This window comes from Hevea brasiliensis, chromosome 12, assembly GCF_030052815.1.
Source record: "Hevea brasiliensis isolate MT/VB/25A 57/8 chromosome 12, ASM3005281v1, whole genome shotgun sequence".
NCBI classification, from domain to species: Eukaryota; Viridiplantae; Streptophyta; class Magnoliopsida; order Malpighiales; family Euphorbiaceae; genus Hevea; species Hevea brasiliensis.
Window position 1 is genome coordinate 29749337 of NC_079504.1, and position 23709 is coordinate 29773045.

At 26.3% G+C, this 23709-nt stretch overlaps 1 protein-coding gene across 1 annotated transcript in view; it reads right to left on the reverse strand.

The window, feature by feature from the left end:
• The window catches only part of LOC110659161 (disease resistance protein RPV1), a 94310-nt gene extending 78536 nt beyond the window's left edge, over window positions 1-15774 (reverse strand). Inside the window, 6 exon segments of the mRNA XM_058131427.1 lie at window positions 7958-8130; window positions 8340-10495; window positions 11527-11844; window positions 12099-12787; window positions 12790-13154; window positions 15251-15774. Of these exon segments, the coding sequence (XP_057987410.1) occupies window positions 8639-10495; window positions 11527-11844; window positions 12099-12787; window positions 12790-13154; window positions 15251-15735 (3714 nt within the window). The 5' untranslated portion in view covers window positions 15736-15774 and the 3' untranslated portion in view covers window positions 7958-8130; window positions 8340-8638.
• Window positions 15775-23709: the final 7935 nt, after the last annotated feature.

Consider the following 23709-nt stretch of genomic DNA (forward strand, 5'->3'; position numbering starts at 1 on the left):
ATGGAAGAAAATAGAGGCACGACTTTTCTAAAGCAACCCTTCTTTAATTTATTGACTTGACTTCAGCTTTGCAGTCTTTTTGTCAATTAGTGAATTCCATTAAGTCAGTCTGTGCATGTAAAGGGCAATATTAGGTTTGAAAAAAACTCTTTTTGTTATTTACAAAAATACCGATAAAATATATTTATCATGATGTATATGTAAATTTATATTTATAAATTATTACCAATTCATATTATATCGTGGTTCGTAATTTTTAGTAACATAATTTACTTTGCTTTGTAATTTTAACAATGACAATATCATATTAATTTGTTATTAATAATTTTTAGTAAAATATATTTATTATTAAATTTATAAATAATTTTAATTTTAAGTATAAATTAAAATTTTAATATTAATGTAATAATAATTCTACTTATATAAAAATCTGATTATAATTTTTAATATAATAATTCTATAATCTTAGCCCTATTAATTTATTAAAAAAATTTTAATTTATTATAATAAAATTAATAAAAACCTTAAACACTAAATATGACTTTTACTATTTTATTTTATTAATTGTTCTAAATATTTACAAATTTATAATATAAAAAATAAAATTTATTTTAATTTTATATGTGTAGGAAGGAGGGAAGAATAATAGGATAAACAAAAACATCTTAACATAATTATAAAATTACTAGTATAAATTAACTTTTTAATTAACATAATTATAAAACTATTATTCAAATATTAACTATTTAATTAAATAAAAAATTTACATTTATATAAATAGATATGAAATTATAATCCTATTCATTAATAACTATTTTATTTGTTACAGATTTATAACTTTGTTGAAAAAAAATATTTGGAATGAATAAGCTTTAACTAGGCATTCAGAGAATTTAAATTTTTAATTTAATTCAAATATAACAACTACTTTATTAATTATAAATTTATAGCTATTTTTAGAAAAAAAAAATTATTGATACAGACAAAAATATATTTTTAACCAAATTTAAAATTTATATATATAAATTTTTTTAACTATTTTAATTTCAAAATAAAATATTTTTATATTTTTAATTATTTTCAGCTATAATAAATTTAAAAAATAATTTTATTGAAAAAATAACAAAATTATTAGAATATCATTTGAATTTTGACTAATTTAATTAGACAGAATAAAACTAACACTAATTTTATAATCTTGATAAAATTTATAAAATTAAAATTTAAATAAAATTAAAAAATTTCTTAAAATTTTTTTATTTATTAGTCCTATTTTCAAATAAATTATTTTTTATCAATAAAATATTTTAATTTATAAATTTATAAAAATTAAAAATACTATTCATAAAAATCATTTGGACTTTATATAAAATAAATTTTGATTTCTGCATTAAAAGATAATAAAATATCATAATACCAAATATTAATGCTCATTTACTTTAAAATTTTGTCTATTTAAATAAGTTTTATATTATCATCTAATTATTTAAATATATAAGTATTTAAAGTTGTATTAAAGAATAAAATTAATATATAATGTATAAGTATAACAATATATTCTTAAATTATATAATTTAAGTTTTCACCAAAATATTTATGATATATACTTCTTTGTTATAAAATTTCAATTTATTAAAATTTTTAAATAATGTTATATAAAATTATATATAAAAATAATAACAAATATAAAAATATGAATAGAAAGATTTATGATTTGATAAAAAAATTATATATAGCTAAAAAAAATTGAGAGCAAAAAGTTTTGTACTAATAAGATGGATATTTTAATTGAATTTTTTTTTGTAAATTATTCATTCAAATAGAAGCTTTAAAAAAAATTTAGTACACATAAACGTGAAAAGAAAGGAGAACAAATGGCAATATGGCACATCAGGATAATATATTTACATATATTCATGCAAATAAAGTGAAAATTAAAAAAATATATATTTTTTTAAAAAAAAATAAATCATAAAAAATAGATTATAAATAAATAATATATTTTACATGAAAGTAAATATGATTTTTTTATTTCTTCTTAAAGTTTTATAAAAGAACCTATATTCTAGTCTTACAAAAGACTTACATTTCTGCTCTAATTTTTGGTTTCCTTTGTAGAGTCTTACAAAAGGACCTATATTCCTCTCTAATTTCTTGATTCTTTCTTGGTTTCTTACAAAAGAACATACAATCCCTTCTAATTTTTTAGTTCGTTCTTGGAAGCTTAAAAAAATCTACACTCATTCTCTAATTTCTTAATTCCTTGTTAAGTCTTACAAAACAACTTATACTCTAATTTATTGGTTTCTTGTTAGACTCTTAGAGCAAGAATGTAAAATGAATGCAAATAGGCGATGAATCTTTACAGAAGATTGCATTATCAATGCAATTAAAAAATTTAAAATGTAATCAATGGTATTAAAATTATTATTTTAATATTATAAGTTCTTTAATTTAAATTTGAATGAAAATAAATAAAAAATTAATAATTAAATTTAACAATATTTTATGTATTTGAGGGAGCTTGGAATTGTAATTTGTTAGTTGTATATAAAAATAAAAAAATGATCATTTATTAAAAAAAAAGAAAGCGAGACTTTCTCCTAATGATGGTAAATTAGGTTACTACTTAAAAATCATCTGAACTCGATTAACATTTTTAAAACTCTAAATTATCTCAAACGTAATTAAAATCTATTTTCAACTATCTGAATATGTCCCAAACTTGATTATTACTCAAAAAATATCCAAATGTTATATAAAAATTATTTTTTATTAATAATTTATATTTTAAAATAGTAATAATTTCATAAAATATTTAAATTCTATTTTATTTAAAATAAAATGTATAAAAATTTATAAATATTATTATAAAAATATATATTTTATATTTAAATCAGTATTTATGTAAATGAATTCAGGTAATAGATACCTAACATATAAAATTTTAATCCAATCTAAATGTGTCACATGTATTAATTTTCAAATCTAAATTTATTTCAAATTCAATTATATATTATTAAATTTATTCTATTAGATTTTATTCAAAAGAAATATCCACAAAAATTTGATAAATTGCCATCCCTGAATTATCTGCATATATTCTTCATTTTTTTTTTCTACCTTCTTTTAAATACGAAAAAAAAGGTAAATATAAGAGAGGCCTAAAGACTTTTTAAGTTATAATTATTGACTATTGCTTACAGGAAGTTTCAACGAGAATGATATATATAAATGCGGAATACTGACACAAACAGAGAATTAGAATTTGTCAAAGTTTCCCTCACAAGGACAACTCTTGTAGAAGAATCAAATTAAAAAAAAAAATAAAAATAAAAAATAAAAATACTTTAACTGATAGGACTTGGCATGATTCCTAAAGTTCCGAATCAAATGAGAACCTATACCGAAACTTAAAACAAAAAAGTTCATTATCATAAAAAGCAAATTATATCAAAATGAACTTGTATTATTGTATTTATTATTTTAGTTTGATTTTAATTCTTTATCAAGAATCAAACTAGAATCCAACTAAAGAATTTATTTATATAATTTTTAATATTTTTTAAATATATTTTATAGTTAAAGAAACTGCAATGGACCCATCATTTTCTACTCTTGCTCTTTCACCTGATGGAGCAGAGCATTTTTGGAGTGTGCGCATGTGATATATATATATATATATATATATATATATATATATATATATATATATATATATATATATATTAATGCAAACGGTATCAAAAGGAAAGTGAGAGGAAATTGGGAGGCACTACTTTTCTAAAGTATATGAGAGAGTTATTGCTTCTTTTAATGTAGACGGTGATAAGAGGAAGGTGAGAGGAAATTAGGAGGCACTACTTTTCTAAAAAATATAAGAGAGTTATTGCTTCTTTTAATGCAAATGGGATCAAGAGGAAAGTGAGAGGAAACTGGGAGGCACTACTTTTCTAAAGTATGTAAAAGAGTTATTACTTCTTTTAATGCAGACGGGATCAAAAGAAAAATGAGAGGAAACTGAGAGGCACTACTTTTCTAAAGTATGTAAGAGAGTTATTGCTTCTTTTAATGCAGACAGGATCAAGAGGAAACTGAGAGGAAACTGGGAGGTACTATTTTTCTAAAGTATACAAGAGAGTTATTACTTCTTTTAATGCAGACGACATCAAGAGGAAAGTGAGAAGAAAGTGGGAGGCACTACTTTTCTAAAGTATATAAGAGAGTTAAAGTGAGAGAAAACTGGGAGGTACTACTTTTCTAAAGTATATAAGAGAGTTATTGCTTCTTTTAATGAAAATGGGATCAAGAGAAAAGTGAGAGGAAACTGGGAGACACTACTGGGAGACACTACTTTTCTATAGTATATAAGAGAGCTATTGATTCTTTTAATGCAAATGGGATCAAGAGAAAAGTGAGAGGAAACTGGGAGGCACTACTTTTCTAAAGCATACAAGAGAGTTATTGCTTCTTTTAATGCAGACTTGATCAAGAGGAAAGTGAGAGAATATTGGAAGGTACTACTTTTCTAAAGTATATAAAAGAGTTATTACTTCTTCTAATGCAGACAGGATCAAGAGGAAAGTGAGAGGAAACTATGAGGTACTACTTTTCTAAAGTATATAAGAGAGCTATTGCTTCTTTTAATGCAAATGGGATCAAGAGGAAAGTGAGAGGAAACCGGAAGGCATTACTTTTCTAAAGTATATAAGAGAGTTATTGCTTCTTTTAATGTAGACGGGATCAAGAGGACAGTGAGAAGAAATTGGGAGACACTACTTTTCTAATGTATATAAGAGAGTTATCGCTTCTTTTAATGCAGATAGGATCAAGAGAAAAGTGAAAGGAAACTGGGAGGCACTACATTTCTAAAGCAACTCTTCATTATTTTATTGACTCAACTTCAGCTTTGTAGTCTTTTGTCAATTAGTCAATTCCATTAAGTTAGCGTGTGCATGTGAAGGGGAATATTAAGTTTGAAAAAAAAAAAAACCTTTTTATTATTTGTAAAAATATCTATAAAAATATATTTATCAAGATATATATATATATATATATATATATATATATATATATATATATATATATTATATTGTGGTTAATAATTTTTAGTAATATAATTTACTTTGCTTATAATTTAGTAATGACAATATCTTATTAATTTGTTACTAATAATTTTTAGAAAAATATATTCATTGTTAAATCTATAAATAATTTTAATTTCAAATATAAATTAAAATTTTAATATTAATGTAATAATAATTCTACTTATACAAAAAAAATCTTATTATAATTTCTAACAAAATAATTCTATAATCTTAACCCTATTAATTCTTTAAAAAATTATTTAATTTATTATAATAATTAATAAAAACCTTAAACACTAAATCTAACTTTTACTAATTTATTTTATTAATTGTTCTAAATATTTACAAACTTATAATATAAAAAAATTTATCTTAATTATATATGTGCAGGAAGGAGGGAAGAATAATAGGATAAACAAAAAAATCTTAACATAATAATAAAATTACTAGTATAAATTAACTGTTTAATTAACATAATTATAAAATTATTATTCAAAGATTAACTATTTAATTAAATAAAAAAAATTACATTTATATAAATAGATATGAAATTATAATCCTATTCATTAACAACTATTTTATTTATTACAAATTTATAACTTTGTTACAAATTTAAATATATTTTATATTTAAATAAGTATTTATATAAACGAATTCGAGTAATAGATATTTAACATGTAAAATTCAAACCCAACCCGAACGCATCATGTAACACCCATATTTGCATAGTCTAGTACATTTTACTGTTCCGATAATCGGTGTCGGTCCGGACAATTAAGGGGATTAGAACCACATCTAAGACACCTAGATAAACTCTGAACGTAAATAATTAGTAATTGCCAGATAATTAACTATAAGTAAGAAAAACAGAAGATAAATAGTTAAATGAGCCGAGAGTCATAGCGATGGGTAACCTTTCCGGGAAGTGACTACAAGGTCAGTCTTAACTCAAATTTCGAATCGGAAAGTATGACGCCGCGGTCCTTAGGACTATTGCGAACACAGTGGAAAAAAGAAATCACAGAAAAGAATTATTAAGCAGGTCAAATAATTAGGTCATCAAATACAAAACCAAGATTTTTTACTTGTTTTTTCTTTAACTAGCGTACAAAGCAAAGGACTAGATTTTTGTTTCTAAAGTGACACAAACCCAGGAGCTGTTTCTACTTTGCAATTCATTTTTTCCCCACTTACCAACTTAATCTCAGAAAGAGTGTTAGAAAATTTTCATGGTCCTACGAACTCAACTAGCATAACCACAAAGAGAAAAATCACAAAGCACTATGTTGAAACTTACTAGAGGAGGTAACAACCTTAACAAGTGTCAAAATGGGTTTGTGAGTTTATTTTTCCTCTTCATTTTCAGCCACCAAAAATTTTCCACAGAAGAGGGTGATGCATAATAAACATATACTAAACATTCTCTAATGGTAAGAAGAGATCTACATGATAAACAATAACATGGACAAACATAGAAAGAAACATCACAGCACAGGCGCGTACGCAAATTTAAATACTACATACGCATAGGAAGAGCAAGGATAAACAGAGTCAAGGAATCAACTATACGTATAAAACTCCTTTCTTCCAAATGCGTAATATTATGACTATGGACATTTGGACAATAATTGAGGTGTTATTGGTGCCAGCTACAAATTTTAAAAAATTTATAATTGTAGACAAATTGCCTGGAAAGAGATCATGCAATTTTCTCTCAAAGAGGTGAAGGAACAAAAAAAAAAGAAAGGTCAAACAAAAAGGAGAGGGTGCACCAACAGAAGAAGGTAACGTTGACATATGGGTTCAATCATATACAACATAGCAAATGTTCAGCATAACATATTATGCAGATTTTAAATAATAGAAGCAAGATTCAAATGCCTAATTTTCTGCAACTAGTGATTCAAACTTCTTTTGAGAAGCAAATTTTACAAATTAGTAATAGATTATGCAGCATTAGATCATAAAAGCAACTCACCTGAAATGGAAGACTTATAGTCGCTAATTAAGTTTGTGCAAGAGAGAGAGAAATTGGAGGCTACAAAAACCATAGAGCTTCTGAATCGTTGAGTGGAGAAGAGAAATGGAAGCCGAGAGTCAAAAAAATGTTGTATAAGAGAAGCAGTTCTTGAGAAAAGAAAAACGAGAAGGAAAAATAAATCACAAGCGGTAGAAATTGTTAATTAGTATCTTGGGATTTCTTTTACTGGAGTATGAAGATACTGCTTCATATAGAATTCCAAATAAAATCTATTATAAAGCAGCAAATGAGTTTTCATTGCAAGTGTGGAAAAAACTGAGAAACACAGTTCCCATTGTCTCTGAGGAAGAATTAATATATGCATCTTTACCACTTTATGTGACATGCAAAATACTTCTACTCATAAAATCACTATGTGTTCGTAATTTCACCAAAGGGACATGTAATCATAATTTTGGAAATCTAAATAATATAATTAAAGACAGAATAAGAAAGAATTCACATTTTACAAAACTACTTTACAGACCAAGAAAATTAATTGAATTGAAATTACTCTTTGAAAGAAAAAGGAACCGGACAAACCAAAATTCCGAAGTATCTTCTTTTGAAAAATAAAATCGAACCAAAGTAAAGAACTAAATGAATTGAATTAAACCGAAATAATTGGTTTGATTCATTTTAATCCATTGGTTCTTCAAATCTCAATAGCCAAAGCAAAACAAATCCAATATTACAGGTCACTAGAGTCGAAACAAATCAAACATAAATCTTTAGATTTCAAAGCAAATCCAATACTACAGATCAAAATAAATTACCAATATCATCCAAAAATAACAAAATCACAAGAGATAGAGAAGGGTTGGTGTCGGAAATGAATTTGGAAACGTACTGTCGAGATGGAGAAGGCCGAGGTTGGCGTAGAGTGAGTCTGCAAGAAGCTGCTGAAGTCGCGAGAGATGGGCTCATGAGACTCGCCAGATCAGAAAGTTGATGCCCAAAGCAAATGAGACTCGACAGATCAGATAGTCGATGCCCAGATTTGGAAGACGTCGACGCAACTTGCTGGTGGTGATAGGGGCAAAAGAGCCAATATTAGAATAAAATCAATTTAGTTTAATTTTTCAATTTAAATCGAAGAATCTCATTCAAATTTCAAATCATCATTAATAGCATTTTAATTAGATTAGTTATGTAAGAGTTTGAATGCCAAAACATTGTCATATGTCAAAATATCAAAAGGATATAAAAATACAAAAATGGAGGTGTCTTACCGGGAAAGCAAGCCGCAAGCCTTAGTTCTCCACAATTAGTGGGGACGGATTTCAAAGAAATTTGTAGAATTTGGGAGCAAATTCACATGAAGAACTTGAAGGAACCATAGTAGCGTCGTAGTTAATCCCATCCTGAGCATTTGAAAAGTAATCTTCCATAAAGAAATTTTGCCTCAATCTTTTAGGGTGCGTTTCCACCTCCTGGTTGCCATTGATATTACTGGAGTAGAAGTCTTCCCTGCTTCTCTTATTGTTGGCATTTGTTGTTTTTTGAATTGCTCTAGAAAATTGGCTTCTCTTCATTTGTTTAGCTCAACTTTGTCATAAAACAAGTGGAACCCAAACCTTTTCACTTCTAACTTTCTCTCATCGTCGGAGCACATATTCTCAGGGTGAAGGTGGAATGTTGCCTTGTTCTCCATGTCACAATTTTGTTTGAGCCAATCTAAAAAGAAAATGTCATCGCCATCGTACCAAAATAACACATGATCTGATTCTATGGTATTTTCCAAAAAGAAATATTCACTTGTAAAATTGGCCTCTCTGTAGTCATTATTGTTTTTGAAACTGCTTTGACATATTAAGGGTCCATCCTCATAAAAAACAGGAGCCTTGAGTTCTAGAAGAGCACAAAAAACAAAACCCCGGAACATATTATTGAAGCAACCAGGAGGGAACGAAGTTTCTATTAAATGTCCTGGGCCTTCACAGCTCAACCACTCAGGAATTTTGCTTCCGGGTAAACCAACCAAAAAACGAGGATAAAATGCTCCATAACTTCTAGCAATGGCTAATTCTTTAATTCTCTGGATAGCATCTGCCATAATGGTGCCACGTGCATTTTGGTCAAAATTTACGCAATTACAAAAATTCAATTCATAACCAATTGATGACGGCAATTCTTCTATTGGAGTATCATTTAGAAACAATACTCCCAATGATGATAAGGAGAAAATGTCAAGGGGAATTTTTACGAGTGCAGTGCCATCTAGATATAGATCTCGTAAAGAGCATAAACCATATAAAGGAGGCAATTTCTCTAGATTTGAACAGCCCCTGAGATGTAGAGTCTTAAGACATTTCAATTCACAAATGCTGTTTGGGAGACTCTTAAGCTTTTTACATCTCTTCAAATTCAAACTAACAAGTGAAGAGAGACAACCAATTGATGACGGCAATTCTTCTATTGGAGTATCATTTAGAAACAATACTCCCAATGATGATAAAGAGAAAATGTCAAGGGGAATTTTTACGAGTGCAGTGCCATCTAGATATAGATCTCGTAAAGAGCATAAACCATATAAAGGAGGCAATTTCTCTAGATCTGAACAACCCCTGAGATGCAGAGTCTTAAGACATTTCAATTCACAAATGCTGTTTGGGAGACTCTTAAGCTTTTTACATCTCTGCAAATTCAAACTAACAAGTGAAGAGAGACAACCAATTGATGATGGCAATTCTTCCATTGGAGTATCACTTAGAGACAGTAATTCTAATGATGACAAAGAAACAATGTCAGGGGGAATGTCTACAAGTGCAGTGTCATCTAGAAATAGCTTCTTTAAGGAGCATAAACCATATAAAGGAGGCAATTTCTCAAGATATGAACAGCCATGGAGATTCAGAATCTCAAGGCGTTTCAATTCCCAAGTGCTATTTGGGAGACTGTTGAGCATTTTACATCCTCTCAAATCTAAAATAACAATACCATTATTTGAGGAGGGCAATACTTCTGAACTTTCCATAATCTGCGGAGACATGATGAGATTTGGGCAGAAACTGATATTAAGTCTTATAAAAGTATTGCAATATATGATTCTTGGAAGACTTCTAAGGTTTTTGCAATGGGAAATATCTAAGAACAAAAGATTGTCAAGAAATTGGATGGATGACGGAGACCACTCTTCCACTCCAGAACTAGTGAGTGCTAAATATTTTATGCCTCTCGGCATTTGTGGAAGACTTCTCAACTTTATGCAATCAATTAGATAAAGATAATCGAGTCTTTCCAGGCACTGAATGGATGATGGAATCTTAATCAAACTCTCACAACCATCAAAAATGATCTCCTCCAGGTTTGTCATCATAGAAAAATCGGGGACTATTTTCAGATGCTTTGAGAAAGCAAGATCAAGAGATTTTAAGTTTGGCAAACACTGCATAACACAAATACACGAAATAACTTTTAACTATAAATTCTCAGAAAGCCCATATATAGATAGTCAGTGGCATGCAAGGAGGGGCAGCTCATAATTTTTCACAACTTTTTTTATCATTCATAATAACATAAAAATATTATATCATTTTTTCCTATCCATTTTTCATAATTTTAATATGCACTTTCGAAGTAAAATTTATCTTTTGTTAAAATTAAAATTTTAATTAAGCAAATAAAAAGCATAATTATATTTTAACTGATATATTTTTTAGCTAAAAATATTTACATTAATTATAAGAAATAAATAATCAATTTACAAAAATGTAATGAAATTATTTATTTTATTATAATTTTTAGACTATATAGGTGGCAACAATACATTAATTTAATGTTAGAAAACATTTTCATATTTGTAAATGAATTTTTTCTAAATAAAAAAAGTGTTATATCTAAAAGTTCAGTTAGATCTTATTTTTTTATAATAATAATAATAATAATAATAATAATAATAATAAATTATTATTATTATTATTATGTGTAAAGATAAATATGTTCCTTTACATTTTTCAATTAAATTAATTATTTTACATAATCCAACACCGTGGACACTCTTATACATACTAAGTTTTGGATTAGATTAGAATTTGTAGTAGAGAAACTTTCTAATAATTAAATTAAATCATTAGCCCTTCTAAATCATATGATATGATCAGTCTTTTACTAAAGGAAAAAAAAATAATATTAACCACATATGGTATGAATATGTAGGATTTGTTAACAAAAATTTTACTCAATAATATACAATTATGACTATATTATAGTTAATCCTAAGATTTTCTATTCAATAAATTCATTAAGTTATTTACCAAATGATAAGAAAAAAATTACTTAAAATATCTTGAAAATTTTCGATTGGTGAACTCTAATTTTTTTTTTTTTAATTTAGGAGCTTAACAATAAAATTTTTAATTGATGAAATTATAAAGGAAAAAAAATAAAAACAAAGACAGATATATATGTAAAGCTTACCTTAACTCCATTCCAGAGCTTTTCAACTTTGCTATTTCGCATGTTGAGGTGGACAAGGTTTTCCATGGAAAAATTTAATGGCAAAGACTTGAAAGGGTATTCTTCCCAATGAAGTAATCTCAACTTGTTAGGAAGACTTTTTAGACAATCTGATCCGCTAGATTCAAATATGGAGCCAGTACCTTCCTTCTTTAACCAGGAACTCCAGTAAAATTTGAGCAATCTCAAGTTGTGCATTCTTGAGAACACGGCAGGATTCAAATATACCCTTCCAATTGTAGAGATGTCCAAAAATAGGCCTTCAACTACTTTCTTTGCCTAACAATTAACAATTCAAAAGGCATAGGAATTTTATACATCAAGACTCAGTAATTTTTCCTTTAAATGAGAGAAATTCTTATCTAGACCTAATCTATTATGAATCCAAGATACAAATACGTGGGATCCAGGTATTTAATAAGTGAATCTCATTATATATCTAGTATCTTAAATTCATAGTAAATCAGGTTTAGATAAAAAAAATCTAATAAATGATATTATAAAGTTTTTATAGAATTAATTCTCTTACTTACCTTATTATCAATTGTGGCCAACATTTGACAGATATCTGTAGAAATCCATAATCGGTTACCCTTCCGCCGAGCAATATCTTGACCCATTTCCACTATCAAATCGTGCATCTCTAGCTTGCCATGCACAATAGTTATGAGACAGTGATCCACTAGACGAATTATTGCCCAATCGTCTAATATATCTTCTACCCAGCTTTTGTCATATCCTTTGAAGAAACATGCAATATCTAGAAATATGCTTTTTTCCATTCGATCTAAAGCATTATAACTTACTTTTAAGACTTTCAGAATGTTGTAGTCAGGAGATACCTTCAGTTTATTCAATGCACTTTCCCATTCTTTAGAGGTCCTTCCGCACAAATAGGAACCCAAAACCTTGAGAGCTAGTGGAACACCTTTACAATAATTTTCTACCCTTTTGGACAACTCTCTATATTCCACCGGAGGATGGTTTTGTTTGAAGGCTTTCATACTTAACAGCTGAAGAGCATCGCTAAAATCCAATCCCTTAACCTCATATATCTTTTCAGCACTGCTAAGGACTTGTTTGTCTCTGCTTATTAAAATGATTCTACTTCCCAGCCCAAAACAATCATCATCATTTACAGCTAAAGCTTCTAGTTGTTCTGGATCATTAACATCATCAAGAACAGCAAGAACTTTCTTCCGATTAAGTGAATCCTTAATGGAAGGGGTACCACACTGAGCATATCTAGATTTCTAATTTCAATCCCCAAGAGTTCCGAAAAAAAGCTTTTTCTTAAATCAACTAGCCCATATTTTTCTGATTTTTCCCTAACATTGCGAAGAAAGCAAAAGCAATCAAATTGATTACATATTCGACTAAATAGAATTTCAGCTATGGTGGTCTTTCCAATACCACCCATTCCCCAAATTCCTATTACCCGAATGCTTGTTGGCTCAATACATAACAATGACATAATTTTATCAACATGTGAATCAATCCCAACTAAGCCAGTAGAAGCAGTAAACGAGATGGGATACAATTTCTTCAGAATGTGATCAGCGACTTCTTCACATAGTTGGGATTCAGGCCTAAAACAATAAGATGAACAGACAATGTAACAAGTCCATGATAATAAATAAAAGAATAGAGAAAGAACATATACAATTTTAACAACTTGATATATAATTTTAATATATGCATGAGTATAGATTAAAACTACAGGTCATGTATCATTTCATACAAATACAAAAGTAGAGGAAATAAATGTATTAACAAATATTTTTAAAGTAAGGTTTTTATTATCAAATACTTCCCAGAAATTAAGGTTTTAATTATCAAGTCCTTTCCAGAAATTGAGTGAAGTTTTTTATTATCATTTTGGCATTTTAAGTTCTTGGCTGGAAAGTTTAAAGGTTCCATAATTAGTTTTTATATTATACAGGTGCAGAGCTAAAAACAGTTGAAATCCCATCAACATCAGAGGGGCTTACGCGAAAGAACCAATCGCCTCATTAATTAAGAAATATTTAGATTTTCTCTCATGGAGACAACTTTTGTAGTATAAAATTAAAAAAAAATAGAAATAATTTCACTGGATACTAGAAAGAGAAGGTGGGTTCATAAATCTGATGTCTCCATTGTATATCTTTTGTGGCAGTTGTAGAGTCCTCTATAATTTGAGATTTTAATTATAAGATCTTAAACTCAAGTAACTATAATCTATAGTTAATTAATTATGCACCATATATTGTTCTATCACCATTAAGTATGCAGTTGTGGAGTCCTTCATTTGTTAATTAAGTTCTCACTAGGGGATATAATTACAAAAAGTTAATGATTAATTTAGACGGTAGAAACGAAATTAAACCTTAAAAAAGTAGAGATTGATTTTATATTTTTATTTTCAATAAAATAGAATTTAAATATTTTATAAAATTATTAAATTTTTAAAATATAATTTATTAATAAAAATAAATTTTTATGTAAATTATTATTTAAAATATATAAAATAAAATAGGTTCAAGTATTTTTTGGATAATAATAATCGGATTTATGATAAGTTCAATTAGTTGATAATACATTTTAATCAAGTTTAGAATGGATTCGGGTTTTGAAAATATTAATTAGGTTTGGATAAGATGATTTTCTCGATAATCTAATCGTTGCCGGTGAGGGAGGGTGGGAATTCAAAGCAGGAGGGTTTTTTTTTTTTATTAAATGGGGTGTCCAATTAATTGAAATTGTTATTAATTTAAAAATATAATACATGTTTAATATTATAAAATTTTGAATTTAAAATATATTAATAGCTTAAAATTAAAAAAAAAAATTATCTAATTTATTTTATGGGTATGTTGAAATTTTAGTAATGAAAGATTCTAATAATAGTAATGAATTATGAATAAAAAGCTACTAAAGTTATTCAAATTGATAAAAAAGATGATAAAAGATCTAATAATATTGTCTAATAATTTAAATTTTAAAGCATGAAATATTAATTATATTTATTAGAAAAGTAAAATGATAAAATTAATTAATGTTGAAGAAGATACCAAAAGATAATGATATTTGAGAATTTTTTAGCAAAAACATTTATGTTTCATATCATTCTTTTAATAAGAAAGCAAAGGATTTAGAGTTTTCTTTTTTTTTAATTACTAATAAATTACTAAAAAATTTTAAATATTGGCCCATTGCTCCACCAAAATTGTTAAATAATAGTAAAAAAAAATACTAAATTTTTAAAAATTACTACACTTCTAAAAAATTTTAAAATTGTAAGGAGTCCAGTGCTCATCAAAATTTAATGGGCAACAATAATTTTTTTTTGTAAAATTACTATTACACCCTTCAAAATTTTTGTAGAAATGAGATGTATTGCAAATAATTAATCAAAGTCATACTGGTTATGAAGAATTACATGTTGCAATGTTTTTAAAATCAGATTGACAATTGAATCCATCTACTAACCATTTCACCGATTTGAAAGATTTAAGCAATTAGATTAATTAAAAAAAAAAACTGGTCAAAAATAATTTCAATTTTGAAAATTTTTATTTTTCTATTGATAATTAAAATAAATAAATTGAATTAGACCAAACCAGTTGCCCGGTCTAGTTCCCAATTTAAACAGTTCAAGCAGCCAGCCAGCCAGCCAGTTAAGTCCAATACTGAAAACAATTACCTGGAGTCGCTGGAAACCCATCCAGATAGATTGCCTGCTTCCATCAAAGCAGTGCGCCACTTCTCCACAACGTCTAAGCTGTGCTTTGAATTTTCTTTGACTTTCCCAAATGCTTCTCCAAATTTCCCAGTCTGTTTTCTAACATCGGAAGGATTTACACGGTAGAAAATGGGTAAAACCTTTCGCCCTAATTTTTTCTCGCAGTCAATTATCTTCACTAGTTCATCTAGGCACCACCGAGAGGATGCATAATTTTCTGAGAAAATTACTACAGAAATCTTGGATTCTTCAATCGCTTTCATGAGGGCTGGCGAGATCCCTTCTCCTCTTTCAAGAACATCGTCTATGAATGTTGTAATATTTTTCCGGCAAAGGGCAGCACAAAGATGACTAGTAAAATTGTGATGAGTTTCAATTCCCCTAAAGCTAAGGAAAACATCATAGGTAGTTTTACAGGAGATGGCTAAAGATGAAGTAGAAGCCATATTTGACAAGCTCGGTTTTGTTTGGTAGAAAAGAAAATAGAGGAATTGCAGTCAAGGATGGAAGAAAATAGAGGCACGACTTTTCTAAAGCAACCCTTCTTTAATTTATTGACTTGACTTCAGCTTTGCAGTCTTTTTGTCAATTAGTGAATTCCATTAAGTCAGTCTGTGCATGTAAAGGGCAATATTAGGTTTGAAAAAAACTCTTTTTGTTATTTACAAAAATACCGATAAAATATATTTATCATGATGTATATGTAAATTTATATTTATAAATTATTACCAATTCATATTATATCGTGGTTCGTAATTTTTAGTAACATAATTTACTTTGCTTTGTAATTTTAACAATGACAATATCATATTAATTTGTTATTAATAATTTTTAGTAAAATATATTTATTATTAAATTTATAAATAATTTTAATTTTAAGTATAAATTAAAATTTTAATATTAATGTAATAATAATTCTACTTATATAAAAATCTGATTATAATTTTTAATATAATAATTCTATAATCTTAGCCCTATTAATTTATTAAAAAAATTTTAATTTATTATAATAAAATTAATAAAAACCTTAAACACTAAATATGACTTTTACTATTTTATTTTATTAATTGTTCTAAATATTTACAAATTTATAATATAAAAAATAAAATTTATTTTAATTTTATATGTGTAGGAAGGAGGGAAGAATAATAGGATAAACAAAAACATCTTAACATAATTATAAAATTACTAGTATAAATTAACTTTTTAATTAACATAATTATAAAACTATTATTCAAATATTAACTATTTAATTAAATAAAAAATTTACATTTATATAAATAGATATGAAATTATAATCCTATTCATTAATAACTATTTTATTTGTTACAGATTTATAACTTTGTTGAAAAAAAATATTTGGAATGAATAAGCTTTAACTAGGCATTCAGAGAATTTAAATTTTTAATTTAATTCAAATATAACAACTACTTTATTAATTATAAATTTATAGCTATTTTTTTTTTAAAAAAAATTATTGATACCGACAAAAATATAGTTTTAACCAAATTTAAAATTTATATATATAAATTTTTTTAACTATTTTAATTTCAAAATAAAATATTTTTATATTTTTAATTATTTTCAGCTATAATAAATTTAAAAAATAATTTTATTGAAAAAATAACAAAATTATTAGAATATCATTTGAATTTTGACTAATTTAATTAGACAGAATAAAACTAACACTAATTTTATAATCTTGATAAAATTTATAAAATTAAAATTTAAATAAAATTAAAAAATTTCTTAAAATTTTTTTATTTATTAGTCCTATTTTCAAATAAATTATTTTTTATCAATAAAATATTTTAATTTATAAATTTATAAAAATTAAAAATACTATTCATAAAAATCATTTGGACTTTATATAAAATAAATTTTGATTTCTGCATTAAAAGATAATAAAATATCATAATACCAAATATTAATGCTCATTTACTTTAAAATTTTGTCTATTTAAATAAGTTTTATATTATCATCTAATTATTTAAATATATAAGTATTTAAAGTTGTATTAAAGAATAAAATTAATATATAATGTATAAGTATAACAATATATTCTTAAATTATATAATTTAAGTTTTCACCAAAATATTTATGATATATACTTCTTTGTTATAAAATTTCAATTTATTAAAATTTTTAAATAATGTTATATAAAATTATATATAAAAATAATAACAAATATAAAAATATGAATAGAAAGATTTATGATTTGATAAAAAAATTATATATAGCTAAAAAAAATTGAGAGCAAAAAGTTTTGTACTAATAAGATGGATATTTTAATTGAATTTTTTTTTGTAAATTATTCATTCAAATAGAAGCTTTAAAAAAAATTTAGTACACATAAACGTGAAAAGAAAGGAGAACAAATGGCAATATGGCACATCAGGATAATATATTTACATATATTCATGCAAATAAAGTGAAAATTAAAAAAATATATATTTTTTTTAAAAAAAATAAATCATAAAAAATAGATTATAAATAAATAATATATTTTACATGAAAGTAAATATGATTTTTTTATTTCTTCTTAAAGTTTTATAAAAGAACCTATATTCTAGTCTTACAAAAAGACTTACATTTCTGCTCTAATTTTTGGTTTCCTTTGTAGAGTCTTACAAAAGGACCTATATTCCTCTCTAATTTCTTGATTCTTTCTTGGTTTCTTACAAAAGAACATACAATCCCTTCTAATTTTTTAGTTCGTTCTTGGAAGCTTAAAAAAATCTACACTCATTCTCTAATTTCTTAATTCCTTGTTAAGTCTTACAAAACAACTTATACTCTAATTTATTGGTTTCTTGTTAGACTCTTAGAGTAGGAATGTAAAATGAATGCAAATAGGCGATGAATCTTTACATAAGATTGCATTATCAATGCAATTAAAAATTTTAAAAGGGATCAAAAGGAAAGTGAGAGGAAATTGGGAGGCACTACTTTTCTAAAGTATATGAGAGAGTTATTGCTTCTTTTAATGCAGACGGTGATAAGAGGAAGGTGAGAGGAAATTGAGAGGCACTACTTTTCTAAAAAATATAAGAGAGTTATTGCTTCTTTTAATGCAAATGGGATCAAGAGGAAAGTGAGAGGAAACTGGGAGGCACTACTTTTCTAAAGTATATAAAAGAGTTATTACTTCTTTTAATGCAGACGGGATCAAAAGAAAAATGAGAGGAAACTGAGAGGCACTACTTTTCTAAAGTATGTAAGAGAGTCATTGCTTCTTTTAATGCAGACGGGATCAAGAGGAAACTGAGAAGAAACTGGGAGGTACTATTTTTCTAAAGTATACAAGAGAGTTATTGCTTCTTTTAATGCAGACGACATCAAGAGCAAAGTGAGAGGAAAGAGGGAGGCACTAATTTTCTAAAGTATATAAGAGAGTTAAAGTGAGAGAAAACTGGGAGGTACTACTTTTCTAAAGTATATAAGAGAGTTATTGCTTCTTTTAATGAAAATGGGATCAAGAGGAAAGTGAGAGGAAACTGGGAGACACTACTTTTCTAAAGTATATAAGAGAGCTATTGCTTCTTTTAATGCAAATGGGATCAAGAGGAAAGTGAGAGGAGACTGGGAGGCACTACTTTTCTAAAGCATATAAGAGAGTTATTGCTTCTTTTAATGTAGACTTGATCACGAGGAAAGTGAGAGAATACTGGGAGGTACTACTTTTCTAAAGTATATAAAAGAGTTATTACTTCTTTTAATGCAGACAGGATCAAGAGGAAAGTGAGAGGAAACTAGGAGGTACTACTTTTCTAAAGTATATAAGAGAGCTATTGCTTCTTTTAATGCAAATGGGATCAAGAGGAAAGTGAGAGGAAACCGGAAGGCATTACTTTTCTAAAGTATATAAGAGAGTTATTGCTTCTTTTAATGTAGACGGGATCAAGAGGAAAGTGAGAAGAAATTGGGAGACACTACTTTTCTAATGTATATAAGAGAGTTATCGCTTCTTTTAATGCAGATAGGATCAAGAGAAAAGTGAAAGGAAACTGGGAGGCACTACATTTCTAAAGCAACTCTTCATTATTTTATTAACTCAACTTCAGCTTTGTAGTCTTTTGTCAATTAGTCAATTCCATTAAGTTAGCGTGTGCATGTGAAGGGGAATATTAGGTTTGAAAAAAAAAACCCTTCTTATTATTTGTAAAAATATCTATAAAAATATATTTATCAAGATATATATATATATATATATATATATATATATATATATATATATATATATATATATTATATTGTGGTTAATAATTTTTAGTAATATAATTTACTTTCCTTATAATTTAGTAATGACAATATCTTATTAATTTGTTACTAATAATTTTTAGAAAAATATATTCATTGTTAAATTTATAAATAATTTTAATTTCAAATATAAATTAAAATTTTAATATTAATGTAATAATAATTCTACTTATACAAAAAAAATCTTATTATAATTTCTAACAAAATAATTCTATAATCTTAACCCTATTAATTCATTAAAAAATTATTTAATTTATTATAATAATTAATAAAAACCTTAAACACTAAATCTAACTTTTACTAATTTATTTTATTAATTGTTCTAAATATTTACAAACTTATAATATAAAAAAAATTATTTTAATTATATATGTGCAGGAAGGAGGGAAGAATAATAGGATAAACAAAAAAATCTTAACATAATTATAAAATTACTAGTATAAATTAACTGTTTAATTAACATAATTATAAAATTATTATTCAAAGATTAACTATTTAATTAAATAAAAAAAATTTACATTTATATAAATAGATATGAAATTATAATCCTATTCATTAATAACTATTTTATTTATTACAAATTTATAACTCTGTTACAAATTTAAATATATTTTATATTTAAATAAGTATTTATATAAACGAATTCGAGTAATAGATATTTAACATGCAAAATTCAAACCCAACCTGAACGCATCATGTAACACCCCTATTTGCATAGCCTAGTACATTTTACTGTTCCGATGACCGGTGTCGGTCTGGACAATTAAGGGGATTAAAACTACATCTAAGACACCTAGATAAACCCTGAACACAAATAATTGGTAATTACCAGATAATTAACTATAAGTAAGAAAAACAGAATATAAAAAAGTTAAATGAGTCGGGATTCACAGCGATGGGTGACCTTCTCGGGAAGTGACTACAAGGTCAGTCTTAACTCAAATTTCGAATCGGAAAGTATGACGCCGCGGTCCTTAGGACTATTGCGAACACAGTGGAAAAAAGAAATCACAGAAAAGAATTATTAAGCAGGTCAAATAATTAGGTCAGGGATCCAAAAGAAATATCGAATAATGTTCAAACCGGATTAAACCGATGAGGGGCGATTTAGTCAATTCACCCCTAGAGCTGACTTCTGACCTAATTGTCCAATAAAATCGGCGAAAAAAAATCAGAATCGGGAATTAAATTAAAGAAATAAGGAAAAATAATTGAAAAAGAAAAAGAAAAGAAAACTTTATTTACTTCATGCTTATCTCACAAATATGACATCATAAATGGATTTTCTTATTTCCCACCAATTTTGACCAAGCCAATTAAGTAAAAATACACCTAAAATACATAAAATTAAAACAAAAAAAATTCACTCTTCTCTCTCACAAGTTTCAGCAGCCTCACCCTCTCTCTCTCTTCCATTGCTAAAACCAACATTAAAGCTTGGCAAAACTTAAATTCACCCAACTAAACCCAAATATATATTGATAAGCTTGATAGACAATATATATTTCTTAGAATAGGTAGATAAATAGACCTGAACTCAAGACATCCCCATTCTTTATACCTTAAAAATACAGGAAAACTAACCAGACTACCCCTTATTTGGCCTTGATAGACAATATTTGCATATTGCATTGCAACTTTGTTATATAAAAACACTCATAATTTTTGAATGAGAGCAATAAAGATAATAAATTTTAATTTTATGCATCAATTCAATCTGAATTTTTTTTTATCACACAAAGTTTAAAATAATTTAAACTCGAATGCTTCTTAAAATTGAAAATTTAGTTAAGGATTAATATGATAATTAGTATGACCCGAACTAAAATGAATCCATTTAGTTCGATAAAATCAATTTAAATTTTGATTCAATAAATTGAATGAATAATTTTATAAAAAAAGTTAATATATTCACCCAAAATAATTGGTAAATTAATTCTAATGACTTAAAAACCTTTTCTTAGATAACATGAATTAATCTACAATCTAAACTAACTTAGTCCATTAATCTTCACTAGAAAACGACACATTAAATGTCTAGTAAATCAAAATAATATGAAATTGAATTTACCTAACCGCCAGATTTGCCACCTATAGAGAGTGCACTTAAAACAAAAAATTATATAATATTGATGAAAGTTTCAATTTTTTAAATTTGAGTCTTTTAATTTTAATTTTTGAGATAAATTAAGTTTAAATTAAAATTTTTAAATTAATAAAAAATTAAAAATAAAATAAATAAACTTATCAAATAAATAAAGAGACCATATTTAACATTTTGCCATTTTAATATAGAGCTTATGCAATTAGAAGTGCAAGATTGAAGAATTTCCCTTCCAGCCCTTCGCGTTGCATGATAGTTTTTTGGAGCCGTATCCAAAATGATGGAAGAAGCGGAAATTGGAGGCAGGAGCTGTGGTTGGCTACTACGTGGACCAGTTGAGAAGAACACGCAAGAACAGGAGCCATATCATTTGACAAAAAGCTTTATCGTTTTTATTCTATTAATAAATCATAAATTAATTATAAATTTTTTTTTTATTTAAAAAAATAAACGGTCATAATCATCAAATTATTGTGACTCCATTTGGGAATGAAACGGAGATGGTGAAAAAATTATTTTATTGGCAAAATGGTAATTTTGATCATTTTCACTCCACTTTTCCACCAAAATTACAAGAAAAATGTTAGTGGCTTAAGAGAAAATTTTTCTTCGACTATTTTCTCCTCCTCCATTTTTTCTCTTTTTAACAAGAAAAAAATAAAATTTTTTTCAAAATTCTTCCCTCCCATTTTATATATTTTACAAAAATATTTTTACTGCTTAAATCCATCTTATTAATGCTGAATAAATAGTATCTAAATCTTTTATAAATTTATTATTAAAATATTATTTACGTGTGGAATGAATTTTTGACCTGCTAAGTAAATAAAAAAAATACATATTAATGGACTGTGACTTGGCAAAGATGCTAAGATCCCAGTGTGAAATGATGAATTGTGCCCCTTTTTAACTTCCAATTGAACCCATTATAATGAGAAATAAAAATTATGTATATAAACATTGAGTGTATTTAGAAAATAAATCACTATGCTATTAAAAATAAAAGATTACTTTAAAAATGTAAAGGCAATACTTGAAAAAAATGAATTGATTGCTTGTTTATAAGAAAAAGTTAATTTGTACATTTAAAAATGTAAAGGTTTGCTTGAAAAGTAAATGTGCAGTGAAAGTTAATGAAATCTTGATTGAAATTAAATTAAAATCTAAATTGTTTGAAAATGCAAAGTGCGATTGATAATAAAAAGTAAATTGAGAGTTGATCTATAAACTATAGAATGTTTTTGTTTGTTTTAATTGTTAATTGGATTGGAAAGGGAGCTTTTATGTTGTATATGTTGCTCTTAATCTAATTGATGTTGCTCGATGAACACGCTTACGACACCCAATACTTCATTACTTTAACTACTCCTAAGATTAGCCATCGCTATTAATTGCTCTAACTTGCTCAACCATGTTAATTAACTATTCTTTAACTTATTCAAAGCAAACTGCATTTACTTGGTTGCTACTTATTCTTTTAAGTCATGAATCTTGGACTTTGGATAAATGGGTAGACTTAGACTTTAAGTTACATTTAGTATAACATAATGTAATGGAATGTAATCATTTATATAATGAAATTAAAGTTGTAATGTAATACAATATATTAAATTAAACATTACATTATTTAAAAGGATAAAAATGTAATATAATAACCATTACAATCTTTTTTTTTTTTTTTACTTATATACATGGAATGTAATTAAATTAATAATAAAAATTTAATATATAATATTATTTTATTAAAACGTTATTTTATTTAAAATTATGAATATTTTCATCACCACTACCAATACATTATCAAATTAGCATTTCATCGACAAAGTCAAAAATAAGGACAAACAAGAAAAATAAGAGGCGATATTAAAATTTATTTTTAGGACTGTTAGGAGCAGTGATAGCAGCTTAGGCCCGGGAGGTTTGGAATCAGACCCAAGGCCCTTAAGGGTGTATCACAGAAAACAAATGGAAGCTGCTGAAGGAATTGGGAGGAAATATTCTGGAAGAATGCAGCTGGAGGAAAGGGGTTGGCTAGAGAGAATTACGGAGACCATGC